At 38.2% G+C, this 18,328-nt stretch overlaps 1 protein-coding gene across 3 annotated transcripts in view; it reads right to left on the bottom strand.

The window, feature by feature from the left end:
• GLIS3 (GLIS family zinc finger 3) overlaps positions 1-18,328 on the bottom strand; it is a 365,408-nt gene that overhangs the window by 333,570 nt on the left and 13,510 nt on the right. For all 3 annotated transcript variants that reach the window (XR_014474469.1, XR_014474470.1, XM_083186012.1), the window contains exon 2: positions 1,649-2,115. Coding sequence is in view for 1 of the 3 variants with exons in the window: in XM_083186012.1 (XP_083042138.1) it covers positions 1,649-2,015 (367 nt within the window). In the remaining 2 variants the exon portion in view is untranslated. The remainder of the gene's footprint in view (positions 1-1,648; positions 2,116-18,328) is intronic.

Here is an 18,328-nt window from a genome sequence, read left to right as displayed (position 1 = left end):
TCCTGGAGATGCTCTGGTCTCTTCTCCTCTCAGACAAGTGACTCCTCCAGTACACCTACTCTATCCCCATACGTGTTGACTGCAGTGTCCCCTGCTGACTTGGAGAAAGGGATTTAACGGTGAGTGCCAAATTCCTTATTATTACTTGAAACTGCAACTTGGAAATCCATTTAGGCTTGATAAAACATCAAAATACGATGTTTCATCAATATTTTTACAGGCTATCCAATTAGATAACCATTAAAAAAAATTGTCATGAAAACACATAGATTCAGTGAAACCTGCATGTGCTCGCCCTGCCTTATTGGGCTAATTGATTATCCCTTGTGGATAAAAATATCAAATTAATCAGCACAGTATCCATATGCGTCCTAGTTACATCGTCTTGCAACTTAGATGGATTTTCTTCACAAAAAAAATAAAAAAGATACCCAGGGTTATCAGAGTAATACTGTACGAAGCAGAATAATCCCATGACTCATCTCATGCTGCATGGCATAATAAGGCTATATGTATGAGGACACATCTGTATCAAGCTTTGAAAAGTGTAGAGATGCGGACCATAGCAACCAATCAGCTTCTACCTATAATATTATAGAATGCACTACCTCAAAGTTGATTGGTTGCTATCAACAAATTTATTGGTCCACTTCTACAAACTTTTCACTGTTAGATACATCAACCTGTAAGTTCCTTTTCTATAAACACAATATATTTAGTGAAACCCCAAAAATTATGTAAATAGACCCAACAATTTTATAAGAAAGAATCTGTGGTTAAAAAAAAAAAAGATTAATAGAATGAGAAATAAATTTGACACCAAAATGACTGTGCATAATGGGGCTGAATTTGAGTCTAGCAATTTGCATATGCACCTTGACGGACATGTGAACATTTCTGAGTGTCAGTTGGGCAGATACACTACTAATGCAATGCACAAGAATCATTTTGTGGGTGTTTCATGGGCGTGAAGCCAGACTAATGTGGTCTTATAAGGCATGTGTATGACGAAGGAAAGCCTATTTCAGTCGCCTCTTTTGCACCCAGCATGGAGCAGGTGTTATATGCCAAAACTAATGTACTGTAGATGGTTGCCGCTGCAGACAGAAAAACAGTGGGAGGAGCAACTATGTACATAAAGTCATAGGATACTCTCATTAGCTGCACGGCTGTGAGTACTTGTGGCTGCTTCATGTGCCACTCAGAATCAGGCTTAATATGTCCAGATAGCCAACTATGTCCTACACCCAAATAGAGCACCAGAACTTCCGCAGTATATAAGTGCCACAATTACAAGTTTGTTTGTCTGTATATTAATTTATTTGTTCCAGCACCTCTACGAACCATATTGTTCACCAGCATCAATGTTCCCAAATTATCAGCTCCACACATCAGCCTGTACTCTTCCCAAGCTGCCCTATTTCACTTATACATCAGACAATGGATAAATGATTGGTATTCTTACTGTTCTATATGTTATATGAAAAAGACACACCAATGGTAAATAACTTCATCTATGCCAAGGCCCTTCTACTGAGCATGACCAAAGCCAACACATGCCCCATGAATTTTTCCAGAAACGCCATAGCTTATTTTTTGCTGTGACATTAAAGTCAACTATTTAATATGGTTTCTTTGCAGTACTAACCTTTAAAACAGCTTGCAGGAAAAGGAGGCACAAAATCCTGCTGTTTTTGTTTGGATGAGGAAGGTGGCTGCATAATCGGTGGCTGTGGCACTTGGAATACAGGTTTCCCATTTGTTACGACTTGTCTCCTTGGACTTAAAGCAGGTAAGTGTATGGTGTTCTCGCTGCTTTGTGGTGCTAAGCCACCTCCCAGAGACATTTTTAAATATAGGTTTCCATTAGCAGGGCTTGGTGTTGCACTATTAGAAGATGGAGAAGGAGTTCCAGTATGTACTCTAATTGGTGGAATCTGCTGCCCACTGATCATTCCTGGACCCTGAGGGGTCCCAGCACCCCTGTGATTCATACTGCAGTTCCTTCCATTCATTCTGCTTGATTTTTATCTCAACTTCCTCTACTTTGTTGATTCAGGGATACTTTCCAGATCAATGATGTGTTTCTTTTTGGTATTCCATAGTAAATTATGCCTAACAAGAGAAAGAAATATAAAAAATGCTTAATAATTTTTTTCATGTTTCATAATCATACAGGGCCAGATGTATCAAGCTTCAAAAAGTAATAAAATCGAGAGTAATAAACAACCAGCGAATCAGCTCCTCCCTGTCATTTTTCAAATAATTTATGAGCTGACGTTAGAATTCTGGGATCACATGCCATGCATAGCTTTACTTTGTATTTCAAGTGCACTTTCCTCCAAATTACACATTCTCTGTTAATCAATATGTTTCTATCTATAATTGTCTTGTTTTATCAATATATATCCATTCATTTAAAAAAGTGTAATCAATCTTGTAAAGCATATCAGTATGTGTGGCTTCTTGTTTAAACTAAGCTATGCCTGGTAATTTAAAAGATAAAATAATAAAGGGAATTCAATACACTGCTTTCATCTCTTACCATGTATCGGCCAGTACTGTGTGTATGCCAATTTGAATAGTTTTAATGCTATAAAGAAGTGTTAATGCCATCTTTGCAAAAGGCCCCTTTACAGCATTGTGGGATGACTGCAGTTATTAGAAATCTAAAAAAAAAACATCTGCATACTTAATCGATTAAGAGATAAGAACAAGACAAACTCTACATAAATTAATGCATTGTGAAATAGAAACCTTACATTATACTGTGTGAAGTACTATTCTGGTCGGTTGCCACAGAAAAAAAAAAACTAAAATTCATGTAGGGCTTTGTGATTTTATCACAAGGTCTTATTCAAAGATGTATTCATGTATGCAAACCTGATTTATTTTGCCCAGTTGAATGATTACAGTCAGTCTGTGTATGGGGTTGAGTCCCATTGCACATGTGCCGCAAAGGTCTTGCGGTTGCAGAGATGATTTATTCACAAAGGGGTTGACAGGAAGTATTTAGCTGTCTATGGTCCAAACATTTTCTTTCAGAATTTAGAATTCATCAGGTGTTTGCTAACAGTGTTTAATATAAAATGTTCTCTTAGATCCCATGCAGTTATAGTATATTGCTTCTATACATTGTAATAGTACAATGAAATCATAAAATAATAATAATAAAATAGTTATGTATAGTGCCAACCATCTACCATCAAAACTAAAACTAGGCTTTAACAAATGTTCCTGCATTATATTTTGTAGATTTGTAAAATTTTGTTTCAGAACTTATGCACACACGGGGCGATCAGAATTTAGCGATGCAGTTAAGCACAGATCGCTCAGCACACAGCGATGCACCAGCGATGTGTGCTGAGCGATCTCTCAAGGTCAGTGTTCTCTGGAGAGGGAACACTGCTGATCACTAGATATACAGTATACTGTATGCAGTATATATCTAGTCAGGCAGTAATGCAGTCGGCCATACACACAGAGCTATCCATGCTTCCTTTCCAAGCGATCTACAGTAGTAAGATCGTTTAGAAATGGGGATTTGTGCCCCATTACACATAAATCCAAGTCAGATAGTATAGTCTGATTGGATGAGAATCCGTTAATGTATTCCCTTCATGTGTGGGGAAACTTTGCAATTCATTCCTTATTCCTGGGCGTGACGGGAGTGAGCTGAAGCCAATTTACCCGCTACTTTAGAGCATTTATTATCCATTCAGTTACTGCACACCTAAAGCATAAGTCATTTATCCTTAAAACAACACCGTGTGCAATGCATTACAAAGAAAAATAGAAAATGTGACATACTGTAAATGAGATAGTATAGTTTACATGTCATCATTATGATTGATGACTGACAGAAAGAGGCACCACTTAATACTAAAAAAGAAAACTATATCTTATTTCAGGCTGCCAAAGATTTCTGTTTATGTTCAGCTCCAGGGCATTAAATAAGCAGCTGTTTGCTTAAAATATTATATTTTGCTATGGCATATTTTAAATATAAGCAAAGCACTTCCATAAAGCCACAGAGCCACAAGGCAGCATCAATGTACCATGCTGCTCAGTCATGAATAGCTACAAGTTATTTCACATTTGCAGGGATTTTTTTCCACTATGCACTTCAGTCATGATGCCTAAAACTCCTATCCAGTATTGGAGAATATCATATGGACCACTTGTACATTTTTTGGCATTCCCATAGGGAGTCATCAGCCTTTAACTGTTAACATTATCACTGGTAACACATGTATTTGTGATCCGATCCACACAAGAAACGGCAAAAAATATTTGTGAGTGTCAAAGTGGTTAGCATTGCCACCATAGAGTATTGGGGTTATAGGTTTAATTCCAGCTAGTGTTCTATGTGGGTCATTTAGATGTGGTTGAAGTTACTGTGTCTGTAGCATAGTACTGATTATCTGTACGATTTGCATGTGCAGGAGACATACTTCACATGCACAGACCAGTCCTGTGACAATGGGCTAAAGACAGCATCAGACTATCAGTGATTGACAGTTTGATGCAATTAGGGGACGTCCTCCATTTCTCCAAACAAAGGAATGTTGTCACCATTGTAGGTAAAGGAAGAGGCCAGGATTTGTGTCAGAGGTGTTTTCCTGGGCACTAGGTAGAAGCTGTGCCAGCCATCTTGCACAACTCCATGGAACATGCATCTGGCCAATGGTTTTCGGGATGATCTGATTATTAGTGTTTTTACTGCTGCTTCTATGTAAGCAGTATCGAAAGTTACTCTCACGACATCTGATTGACCTAGATCTCATATGAGTTTGTATGTTACCTTCTTGTTTGTAAGGTTTTCTTCCAACACACTGATAGGTTAATTGGCACCTGACAAAATTAACCCAAATGAGTGCTAGTGCACAGAATTAATAATGCGCACACAAATATCTAAAATTAATGATTAAATCATAATTGCCCACTTATATATATATATATATATATATATATATATATATATATATATATATATATATATATATATATAAGTAGAGTCAGATGATCGGCACTCCAGATAAAATCATGCGATGCCGCGGTGCCTTCCAAGCAGCAATATAACATAGAACACCCACCGTGTCTCCCCGCAGGGTAGTGAGATTAAGAGGCGGCACTCCACGGGCTTGTAGTAATAAGTTTTAGTGGTACATCAAATAGAAGGACAATGTTTCAAGACCACTTGGGGTCTTTTCATCAGGTCCAAAAAACAGGATAAGTGGTATACAGACAATAATGATTGTTTATATAATAATATTATTATTATATAATAATATTATTATATTATTAATAATAATAATATAATTGTCTGTATACCACTTATCCTGTTTTTTGGACCTGATGAAAAGACCCCAAGTGGTCTTGAAACGTTGTCCTTCTATTTGATGTACCACTAAAACTTATTACTACAAGCCCGTGGAGTGCCGCCTCTTAATCTCACTACCCTGCGGGGAGAAACGGTGGGTGTTCTATGATATATATATATATATATATAGTTGGAGAAGGTCCAAAAAATAGAAGGAAGGGTAGGCAATTATCCCAACATCTCTGAAGAGCCAATGGTCAATGACATGGTTCTTGCTGAAGTGCGCCATCCTAGCCATGCCTCCAGCTGTAGAATAATACCGGTAATCTTTCCATTATATAGCAATGGCATGGCTACGATGACATGTCTTGGCCACCACACCCCTGTGCCACTCACTCGCCTCCACCCTGCTCTGTGACAGGAAATTTCCCGCACCGCTCTCACCCCCCCCCCCCTTCTCCGGCTGCCTAGGAAGTCGGTAAGTATGGTTTAATTACTCCCTAGAAACTGAAAACCAGTTCATACCACGTCTGTTGTGATTGAGGTGCAATGCACAAAACTAGCTGTGTACTATTACTTGTTTAGTTTGTAATCCTAACAAAGAATAATTCTCCAATGAAAAAACTTTCTCTTCTCTCTTCAGGGCTGGCCTTCTTTCTCTTTACCCCAGTCCCATTAAAATGGAACTTTTCATCTATTCCTAGTTGTTTATCTCACACTGCGCTACTCGATTGACCCTCATCTCATTTTTGTACTGTGGAATGTAAGCGACATGAGTCCATTTGTTATGATTGACAGCTGCACGTACAACAGGACAGATGATAGTTACAGAGTTTACTGCACGTAAAATATTTAACCTGACAAAATCAAAGTTTTTTCCAATTTAAATAGTTCTCATTCATCAACCTGCTTTCACTGACAGCTACTATTTCAAATATCACCTTCTCCAAAAAGATGTGAGCAAGGCTGCCTATATCCAGCAATACTGCACTCATTTGGATTCGGTATGAAATCCCGACTGTCAAAATCCCGAATGGGTCAAAATCCCGACATGGACAAAATCCCGACAGGGTCAAAATCCCGACAGGGTCAAAATCCCGACATATAGAATGTACAGGTGAAACCGTCTACATGCCTTTCGCTCGACATGGGGTTTTTCCCTGTTTTTTGACCCGAATGTCGACACAGTCGACATGGACACAGTTGCAAGTGAACCGCAGCCCCTCGCATCGCTCGCCACCACGCCGTAGTGGATGGTAGGGCATGAAATACCGCCTGTCGGCCCATGTCGGTTCAAAAAACAGTGAAAAAAACCATGTCGACCTCGCAACTGTCGACCGAAAGGCATGTAGACTGTTTCACTTGTCCATTCTATATGTCGGGATTTTGACCCTGTCGGGATTTTAAATGTCGGGATTTTGTCCATGTTGGGATTTTGTCCTTGTCGGTATTTTGACCCATTCGGGATTTTGACCCTGACGGGATTTTGACTGCATCCCACTCATTTAAAGTCATACTAATGGGAAGAGATTGATTTAGGCAAAATACTATTTACAATGAAAAACCCCTTTAACACCTTCATTAAGTGGGTGTTAAAGTCAAGATTAATTGTATAGTATGCATAATAAAATGGTTTGTTTTTTTCTTTTTTGGGGGGGAAGGGGGGTTGTAGTCAATACACTTAAATTGACATTAATAGTTTAATTTGTACATGGACTACTCAATGCTTTTAATAATGATGACTTTGGAACTTAATGTATTTTAGGCACACCTCACTCAGACCACTTGCCTATCTACAACATCTCTAAAAAAATCCAGCTTCCCCAAATAGCAAAGTACAGCATTATATGTTGCAATGTCTCAGTGTACATTTAAAATCCATGTCCATTATGGCAAGTTGTTTGGTCGGCTTGGCTCCCAGGCATTTTAGAGACATTGCCTGAGAAGAGAAACACTTCCAGGTCCCAGGTATGACTGCACACGCATTCTGTTCACTCCAATGCTTTATATTGTGATGTCACCTAGGTGATTGCTCTGTTTCAGCATCTGCGCACACTGTGCAAACTTTGAACGTCATACTGGCTAGTGACTTCTGGCTTGCTACTGTACTTGCCTACTCATTTGTCCATGATTAAATAAACTGTGTATCTATCCTGCTTGTTATTCTACAGGTTGAGTATCCCATATCCAAATATCTGTTATACAAATTATTCTGAAAACCATAGTCTCCAAAATGAACGTTTATTTATTTATTTTTTGCTAAAAACCTACTGGTTCCATCTACAGTATAACTGGCACTACTGGGGAAATAACATGTAATGGGCACTAAATATGTGCTAGAAAATGATTGCTTGGTATTCAAATTTAGTGCCTATGATAGTGCACAAACTTTGTTTCATGTTTGAAATCCTTGTTTCATGCACAAATAAAATATATGTCTATGTATTTCATGTGTTTTGTACAACATAAATGCAATATACCTCAAGATACCTCATTCAAAGATAAAAATATTCCAAAATACAGAATAATCTGTTATCCAAAATTCTTCTGGTCCCAGGCATTTTGGATAAGGGATACTCAACCTGTACTACATTTGACTTCATCCTTGTATACTAATTGCACCGGCCAAAGATGTAGCATGCTACATCTGTATGTATGCACAGCAATGATGGTGAAAATCGTTCAGCTGAAAATCGCTCAGTGCACACACACTGAGAGATTTTTGCGCATCCGAGAGATTTTCACGGGAGTGGACGGCTTTCCATAGCAGGAATCTATGGAAAGCAATCCACTTGGCTGGTAATACCAGCAGATGAATGGCGGCGGCCGGTGGTGATGCAGGAGTACACATCAGAGCTCAACCCTCATCGCTGGGCCACACACAAAGCAGATCTAAACACCAAAAATTAGCTGCTTTCAGCTCAAAACTGCTGGGCCCTAACAAATAACAATGTTAATAAGCGCAACGGAATATGCTGTGCTATATAAGAAACTGTTAATAAATAAAATAAATAAATATGTTATCTGTGCCAATTATTTGCATAGGTATACCATATTATACAGAACTCTCTAGAGCAGGGGTGGGGAACCTTTGGCCCTCCAGCTGTTAAAGAACTACATGTCCCAGCATGCCCTGCCAAAGTTTTAGCATGGCCTATACTTTTAGCAGGGCATGCTGGTATGTGTAGGGCATGAAGGTTCCCCATCCCTGCTCTAGAGAACATTGAATCATTCATATCTCTCCCTGTCCAATTGGATTTTCAATCTAAATTTACTACTACAGATTTGTCTTAATACATCGAGCCTTAACATGCCAAGCAGCAGGAGATGCCTTGTGCAAGTGAGCCAGTAGGTTCGTTTCAACTCTACCAGTGTTGGGCATTCTTTTTTTGCTGAAAATGTGCCTTATTTGCAATACTCATTAATTTGATTTGTGACACTTGTATTTTGTGAGTCTGTATACAGAGCACAATGAAACTTGTATTGCTATTCTTTCTAGCACTCTGTATGAAGATTCAGAGACTCCTTCACACACTGATATACAAGTGCCACGTATCAAGTTATAAATTGGTCAAACCAACATCTATTATTTTTTATTCTTATGTAAATGCACATGGTCCTAGTAAAACAAAATTCCATTATAGAATGACAATGGGGAATATTAGTCGTATTTGTCACAGATGAACTCCCAAATTGAGAAAATGGCAAACAGTTGTCCTGTTCAAGTGCTCCAGATGGCAAATAAAACAGAACAAATGATTCCCAGCGATGCGCATGAAGAAGCTTGTAAAGATATGTTTACATGAAACCATAACAACAATCTATGTAGCGGACTTCTGCACTAAGTAATTTGGAATTATGTACCTGCGAAACATAAAAGCCACCTTAATGATCAACAAAAAAGTGGACGAGGGAAATCCTCGTTAACGTTGGCCATTGCGCCGATATTGGTGTTGGTGGGGTCGCATAGTGTGTATGGGGCTTAACAGTTTACTGTCAGTCACAGATTTAATTACAGAAAAGATGAAGCAGGCATACAAGCTAGTAAGTTTCCCCACAATGACGACGAAGAGCAATCCAATAGACTCAAACTGGGTACACATTTGTGCAGCTGCCAAATGTCCCTATGATGAGGCCAAAATCTGTGGATAAGCCTTACACATCAGAAGGACTGTACTACATATAAGCCCATCCTTGATTTGCACTTGGCCCCGCAGCAGCAATCATGGGTATACACTGTCCGATGTAGGCAATTTGTAGTGCTGACACAGCAAATCGTGCCAACATTGCGCTAGTGTGTACACGGATTAACCATATTACTATAATGCATACACAGAAATGCAGCACAACCAAGCAAAATGCTGATTGTCTGCATCTATACAACTTAACCAACGATGCGTATGGGAAAACTAGACAAAGTTTCTATTGCTCAACATTTGAGATGATAGGCAGGTCTGACCTGTGGAACCAAGTTAAGGAATAAAAACCTCCTTTACTTAATTATATTCAACCATTGTAGACCTAAGCAAGCTGTTGGCATAACAAGCATAACTTTGTTAGGTAAGCATAATGACAGTGTTATGCTTATTGGGCCAAAGGCTTAGAACTAATCCTTAACTAGCAAGGCTTAGAAAGGGTTTTGGGACGTGCACATATTGAGTCTTTATGACAGTTTCAAACAAGACATCCACCAACGCAGAATTGCTGGATAGCAAGGTGTTTTCCAACACCTAGCATAGCCGTATGTTATTTCATCTATCACATATTTTTCTGTCAAACCAAAATAGTATAATATTTTAGCACAATGATTACTTCAAAAAAAAAAACATAATTACTTTTTCTTTAGGCCAAATGTGTGTTTTATTTTTGTTTATCTAGATAAAACACAAGCTACGTTTTGTAGAGAAAAAAAGGTGTTTATGTTTTGTGTCTTTTGACATGAGTGAAATCTGTTTACAGAAATTACGGAACTGTACAAGGCAAAATAAACCGTTAAAGATGTCCATTAGAAAATAAAAACAGCTGGTATTTGTGGTATGTTGAATGTTTGTGAAAATCTGGACTTTCTTGTTTGTTTAATTTTCAACAGAATGCATATTGAAATCAGATCATTACAGATAATTCAGTTCACTTGAAACACAACTGTTTCTAGAAAAAGTGAAATGTTTAACAATTATAATAAGGCAGGGATTAACAAGGACCATATGAAATGATGTTTTGTTAAAAAGGGACTAGTTACCAGCCCGTCAAAATGATGGAGCAACATAACAGTAATGTCAGCGACAGCGGCCATGTGCGCCCAAATAGAGCAACACTTCAACTGATCTGTTTGGGTGCCATCTTTTTGGCCGTCGACATGCACAACACTTGAATTCACCCCATAGTGGTGAGGAGAAGTGTAAGCCTTTTATTATGTAGGATATTATACCAAGACATGATTCATTTATTAAACTAGATATATTCTTGGTGAGTAAATGCAAACAGTTAATAGTTATATCTTAGTAACAGCAAACAAACATGGTACCTTTCCACATAATTTCACATTATTAGGAAAACGGCTGAATTGAGATGACTACATTGCATTCTGTTGTGCTTCATTAAGTTTGGAATGCATTTTGTCCTATACACATGATTTTATTTTAATTTAACTTAATATGGAAGACTAAAAGGAGCTCCACATACTAGTTATGTAATAATATTAGCAGCAAATACTTGTAAAACACTAGTAAAATGCCAGTGTGTAGCTATCCTTAAAAACAGGCAACGAACTGACCCTTTATGGAATTTCATAACCTTCATTTTATGCCTAAGACTTCAGTTTAAAGCTGGACATACACACTACAATTCTTTGGCCGATCTACACAATATCAGTAGATTGCACAGATAATTGTAACGTGTATGTAGGTTATCAGAATATATTGATTGGCCAGGCATGCTGCATTAGATGCTTCAGGACACTTACGGGGTTATTCTGATTCACTTGGAAAAGCACAATCACTCTAATGGACAAAACCATATGCACTGCAGGTGGAACTGATGTAACATGTGCAGAGAGTTAGATTTGGGTGTTTTATTGTTTCTGTGCAGGGTAAATACTGGCTGCTTAATTCTTACACTGCAATATAGATATCAGTTTGAAGTAGACCCAAATCTAACTCTCTCTGCACATGTTACATCAGCCCCACCTGCAGTGCATATGGTTTTGTCTATTTGAGAGTGATTGTGCCTTTCCGAGTGAATCAGAATAACCCCCTTAGATTGGTAGTAATTCAAATTATTTCAGGTCAATATAATAGATAAAACCAGTGCTTGTGGCTGACAAACAGAAGCAAAATCTTGTTCCCCACCTCAAAACTGACAATGAGGATGACATATAAACCCAATTGACTTAATAATTTTTCCAAATATCTGAATAAGACATTTTTGGCCTAGGGATGCCGACAAAAAAGTTCTGATACTCTAGAACCACTGGCCTAGAGACATTATAAAACTCATTAATATATGGATTTGCATTACAACATTAGTTTTGGGCTTGAGCATCTAGTTGGGATACCCAGCGCACTTCCTTTTATCAGAAGCTATCTTTGCACACTAGAGTTGTGCTTAGAATTGTGGGGAGGTGCAAAGATATCGAGAGTTGGCAAGGTTCACTCTGCTACACAGTAGAATTACCGCTTTCTTTCAATTAAGTTTACAGCACATTTTCTTCATAAAATGCTGCTAGGTTATGCCACATTTATGGTTCAAGTTGTTTAAGTTAATTATGATAGTGAGGGGATAACAAGAACTTGCACTCCACCAAATTGAAACCTCAAGGACCAAAATGACTCTCATTAAAAGAGGGTTGCAAGACACAATAATTTGCTTGTTAAGTAGGTACATAATTCATCTCCTTTGATTACGTGGAACTGTAATTGTTCACCTTTTATCGCAGTGATGACCGGATGCAGTACAGTAGTGACCTTCAAACATCCTGTAACTAAAAATTGCCTTGGGCAAACATAAGGCTGTTGTAAGGAGCTGTATGTAAAAATACTTTTACTATTTAATTTTTACGGCTTTTTAAATTCTAACCTATGGATTTGAAGCCATCCTATTCATATACATTCTAGTTTTTCCAAATATATATATGCTGATTTTTAATTGGGGAATCAAAACTGAAAACATAACTTACACAATTTAGAACGATGCATCAAGAATAAAATAGTGGAAATAATTCTGTACAACGTCTTTACATAATTTGTCACATAAAATTAGACTTGGCAATCGTATAGAGCAGTGATTGGAAAATGAGGCCTGGTGAGCCTTCAATGCTTCTGCTCTAATGTGTGCCCTGCTTTATGTCTAGCAGAGCTTGATCCCTGGTACCAGCTTTTACTGAATAAGAATTTCAGCCATGGTTGAAGTTTAGAACACCCTAAATCAGAGTGTAAGACCGAACATGATTGGAACAACTGGCCTCCACACCAGATGACCTCACACAGCATATTGTATTAGAGGAAAATGGAGGGCAGTCCAAACTACGAAAAATTGTTTCCTCCTCAAAATTATTATTAAAGTATTGAACTCTATCGACAAGTTATGAGAGAATCTTTAGGCAGAGAATTTATTAATTCAATTATCATTGATCACACAACAATAATCTAAATATCATTAATTAGTCACTAATTAAACTAAAGGTGAGTACACACGGGTGCAATTTCATGTAAAATCGCTGGGAATATGGTCGCTGAGCGACCATATTGCCAGTGATTTGGAGCGCAGCCAGCTGCGCACTCCCATGTGCACTGCCTAATGGTCGCTGGTCGCAGGAGCATGCTCCTGCGACCAGCGACTTTCCCCGGTGATCGCTGTGCCGGGAGGTCAGCGCCGGGGAGATCAGCGTTGATCTCCCCAGCCCCGTGCCGCTGCTCCCTCCCTCCTCCCATCAAAGTGACAGCAGCGTCTGCTGCTGCTGCGCTCCCCCTCCGCCCCGTAGCAGTGTCTCCTTTTCATCGCTGATGAAAAGGAGACACTGAGCAATATGATTGCTGGGGATATATTGCTAGCAATATATCCCCAGCAATCATATTACCCCGTGTGTACACAGCATTAGTGACTAATTTTTCATCACTTTCATTAAAAGCTAATGTAATAGCCTGGGGACTGTTTGGCATTTTGGAATTATTAATAGTAATATAAGGTAAGTGCCTGATCTGAGTAGTCTATGGGTGTATGGAGTGAAGCGAGAGGGCTTTTTTATGGCAAGTGGCGGTTCTAAATCAGACTTGGAAGGTCTGAGGTTCACATGAATGTCACTTCACATGAATGTTCTAATCTCTAACTAGTTTTACTCATCCACTAAAGATTGCTAAAGCAGAATTTTTACATTATGAGTTTTGTACATTTTGATGAAGGATGTTCTACTGGCCTGTAGGCAATGGTTATGCTAGTTAACTTCAACTCACATTTCATTTTACGATTTACTACAAACATGCTAAAATAGAATACACTAAATACTGTCTTTCCCTTGTGACAATCACTAAATCGCCTGCAGCAACATTGCATCAGCAAGAGTTGAATCCTGAAAGCTAACATCTGCAGAGAAAGTAGCACAGAAATAAGTATGAGGTAAAAGAGGAAGATCGTCACCCACTCCTAGAAGTGTTTCCTTCCAAGGCTTCATGGCAGGGTTAAATAGCTAGCTGACTGGTACTGTACTATGTTTCAATAGCAAATATGTATGTTTGTCTTAAGGTGCCCATACACGTTGCGATATGTGTGCAGTGCATTTTGAACTTCATTTGTGCAATGCGATTTTGGCACTTGTAAGGGGATGCGATGCAATCTACCGTACTGTGCGGGTGCGATGCTATTTTAGCCTCTTTTTTTATTTTTTTTATTTAAAGTTACCTAATGGACATTGCATCGCATCGCATGTACTACAAAACTGATGCGATGTAGCACAAAAAGTACTGCCTGCAGATACTTTTTTACTATACAATATTGTACCCACGGGGATGCGCATCGCATCGCATCCCCGCAGGTACACGTGCGATTTTAACCAATGCAATGCGTTTTGAACTTTAAAAGTTCAAAACGCATGTTAAAATGTAACGTGTAGTGGCACCTTTAGTAAATTTAATCAAAGCCGCTTGTTTAAAAATTGCTGAATCCTACATAAATCCTTATTCTGGTTCACTCGCAAAGGCAAATTCCTTCTCAAATGGACAAAACCACGGCCCTTATTCAGATCTGATTGCAAATTTGTTCTGTGATCAGATCTGCATAAGGGCCCATGTGCACTGCGGGGGGGGGGGGCAAATGTAACGTATGCAGAGAGATTTAGGTATGGGGGAGTTATTTTGTTTCTGTGAAAATGGATTTTTTTACTGGGAACATTTTTACTAAATACATTTATATTTCTGCTCTTTTCCAGCCATGTTTACACATTATGGGGGAAATTTACTAAAGGAAATTTGTAAAAAAAAAATAGGTGTATTTGCAGGGCTATTTTTGTGCAGGCTCTAGCAGGAACTGTGGCCCTTATTCTAGTTCACTCTTTCAGACAAAATATTTCTTAGATGGACAAAACCATATGCACTGCAGGTGAGGCAGGTGTAAAACCCCACCCAAATCTAATTATCTCTGCACAAGTAACACCTGTCTCACCTGCAGTGCACATGGTTTTGTCCATCTAAGAAATATTTTGTCAGAAAGAGTGAACTAGAATAAGGGCCACAGTTCCTGCTGGAGCCTGCACAAAAATAGCCCTGTGTATTTGTATTCAGAAATACACTTATTTTGACATTTACTATCCTGAAAATACGGCAATTCATATTCGTATTGATGTGCTATCAATACGACTATGAATTGCCGTATTTTTGGGATAGTAAATGTCAAAAATAAGTGTATGTCTGGATACAAATACACCTATTTTTTTACAAATTTCCTTTAGTAAATTTCCCCCTATATGGCAGTGTGTTGTTTATTGAAGTTTTTCTTACAAATATAAGCAATAGACATATAAAAATGGGTTAAGCGGATGTCAAAATTAAATAAGCAGAAAAAAACAAGAAATTCAGTCTTAAGAACACACAATCAATTCAAATCATATTTATTTTTTATGCCCAAGTGTAGCTCTGATCTAATGTGCATTTGATACAATTGTATCCAGATAATAAGTTTATACTGTATTGTTTTTCAAGGTAATGAAAATAAACAAATCTGATGTCATAAAGACATGTCATAATAGAAGGCTATAAAAACAATTGCAGGTGGCATGTGTAAGCCAATAAATTAAAGTATGCTTCAAGGTGTTTTTGTGTTTTTAAAAAAGCCCATTCATAACACCATTTTGGATCTTTCTACACTTGTGAGATTGACTCACAATATTTTATTTGTTTAACATTACATTTAATCCTAAAAAAAATAAAAAAGGTCAGACAAATGTTATATACACATGACGATCAGAGATTTGTACAATTGTGAGAAGGAACAGTTTAACAGTGTTTGATGTTAATTTATCAGTAAACACATTAAACACCTGGAATCCTGACTGCCAAGTGTCAATACAAAAGCAGAACACATTGGGAAATATTTGTTTATTACAATTCTAAGCATGTAAAGAGAACCAAGCCAACGACTGTCATCACCTTCAGTCGCCATTTTTCGGTTATACATTGTTTGACGTATTAATCCTTGGAATACTCCAGAGCTAAATTTTGTGTCTAATTTTCATCAACATGTCAATAAGAGACAAAACGTTTGGATTAGCGGTTTGTGTTAACAAAGTACAATTTTTCTTTTTAGCTGTACAGGAATTTAAAAAGCTTTTATTCTTTTACAAACAGGACGTCATTTGCATGGTTTTTTTTAACCCAGAAAGAAAAGGTAAAAATAATTACAACAACATTTACAGGAATATAGCAGCAGTGGATAAGGTATAGTAAAAGGCTGGTAAGCACTTGGATGGATCAGAGACAGATCATGTGACACTATGGGGGTTATTCTGGTTCATTCCTTCTGGCAAATTCCTTCTCAAATGGACAAAACCATGTGCAATGCAGGGGGGCAGATGTAACAGGTGCAGAGAGAGAGAGAGAGAGAGAGTTAGATTTGTATGTAGTTTTACTTCAAAGTGAGATCTATATTGCAGTGTAAAAATAAATCAGTCAGTATTTTCCCTGCACAGAAACAAAATAACTCACCCAAATGTAACTCTTTATGCACAGGTTACATCTGCCCCCCTGCAGTGCACATGGTTTTGTCTATTCAGGAAGGAATTTGCCAGAAGGAGTCAACCAGAATAACCCCCTATGCGCAGCTGGCAGTAGATAATTCGGTCAGGCTTGGGTGCTTGGGCTAAACCGTAGACCTTATTGTGAATAATGAAAACTATTAATGCCGGAGTTACCTTTGACAACTGCTACGTTAGATAGTTCTTAAATACTGTAACCCCAATACTTAAGTCATTTAGAAATAAAAAATTCCACATGGTTTAGTGAAAAATATCCTAAATAAAAAGGCTCATATATTTTTAAAACTATGCTTTTGATAAAACTATACTAAAAGTCAAGTAACAGTAAATGTAGCAGAGATAATAAATTGGAAAATATAAGTTTTACCCTTTTCACACAGAAAAGCTAACTACCGATTCAAACAGTTCTACCCACTAATGTACCATTCAGCATGGGTCCTTTTCTTGTGGGAAGGGGTCAACCTGGGTCAAAATTGCTGGGTCATTACCAGGGACAGAGACCCAAAAATTTGAACCCGGGTTGACCCTTCCACACAGAAGAAATAACTGTGTTAATCATCAAATTATACCCCTTTCACCCATGTCAGAATGCTGGGTTCATTCGCGCTGCACAGAGTCAACCTGGCAACAACCCGGGTCAGACCCAGGTTTTTTGTGTGGTGTGAAAGGGGTATAATACCCCTTTTCCACTAGCAGAAATAACCCGGTAATCTTCACGGGGACGCGCATCTACCCGGGTTTTTCTGCTAGTGGAAATGCTCCCTGTCAAATAACCCGGTTTGGATTCCCCTGAAATCCTACCCAGGTAACGATCAGGGTAGCACCCGGTTTGCACCTGGGTTCAGGGTTAGTGGAAACGCTCCCAACCCGGTATATTTGAAAAACAGAGCTGATTGGAGCTTCTGGGGCATTGTTATGTGCATTTTGTATATGTTTATGTGCACTTTTTACATGTCTAGGTACACAAATGGCTCAGGTATACTGCAAACAACAGTTTTCACAATAGTTTTACCTGTCCTGTGTGAAGACACTTTTGAAAAGGTTTCATATTGAATATTTGGGACTAAAATAAAGGCAAAACTTTTTCAAATAAATATTTCTGGTCTATTCTTTAATCAGAAAATGTTGTGTTTAATGGTGGCCCTTTTTGGGTAATGGTGGCCCTGTTTTATGACCTCCCCTTTGGTAACGCCCTTTAAAAAGGCCTTTTCTTATGTAATCTGTAGGAAAAAACAGGCTTTACCTGGGTTAAGTGTAAACGGGGCTGATCCAGCAATTTACCGGGTAGCACTGTAGTGGAAATGTGTCTCAAACCCAGGTCCAACCCGGTATCGATCCGGGTACAAATTACCGGGTCCAACCCAGGTTGCTAGTGAAAAAGGGGTATAACTGAGTAGAAATGTCTGACCTGGTAATTTCAAATGCCGGGTTAAAGCAAGGATTTACAGACCAATCTGTCTGAAAAAAAATTAAAATGATTGAGTTAGTTTGTCAGCTAAAGCTATGAGTGTGTACTACCCCCAACAAAAAATGGGAGTATGTTAATATGTCAACCAAATATTTTAAGATTACTGAAAATTGAGCATGGCTTTTCATGCATTTTTAGATAATATTGTTAATAAGATTACTTACATTTCCTCCTCAGGGCTGTGTGAAAGAACAAAATATTACTAACCTTCATGAAATTATTGCATGCAAGTATGTGGGAGTCAGATCTTTAAGCTATAAATATGACTTAAGATCATTTGTTTAAGTGGGAGACCTGT

The sequence above is a fragment of the Crinia signifera genome, chromosome 1 (assembly GCF_055691185.1).
Source record: "Crinia signifera chromosome 1, ASM5569118v1, whole genome shotgun sequence".
NCBI classification, from domain to species: domain Eukaryota; kingdom Metazoa; phylum Chordata; class Amphibia; order Anura; family Myobatrachidae; genus Crinia; species Crinia signifera.
This window is presented reverse-complemented; position numbering and strand designations above follow the sequence as displayed.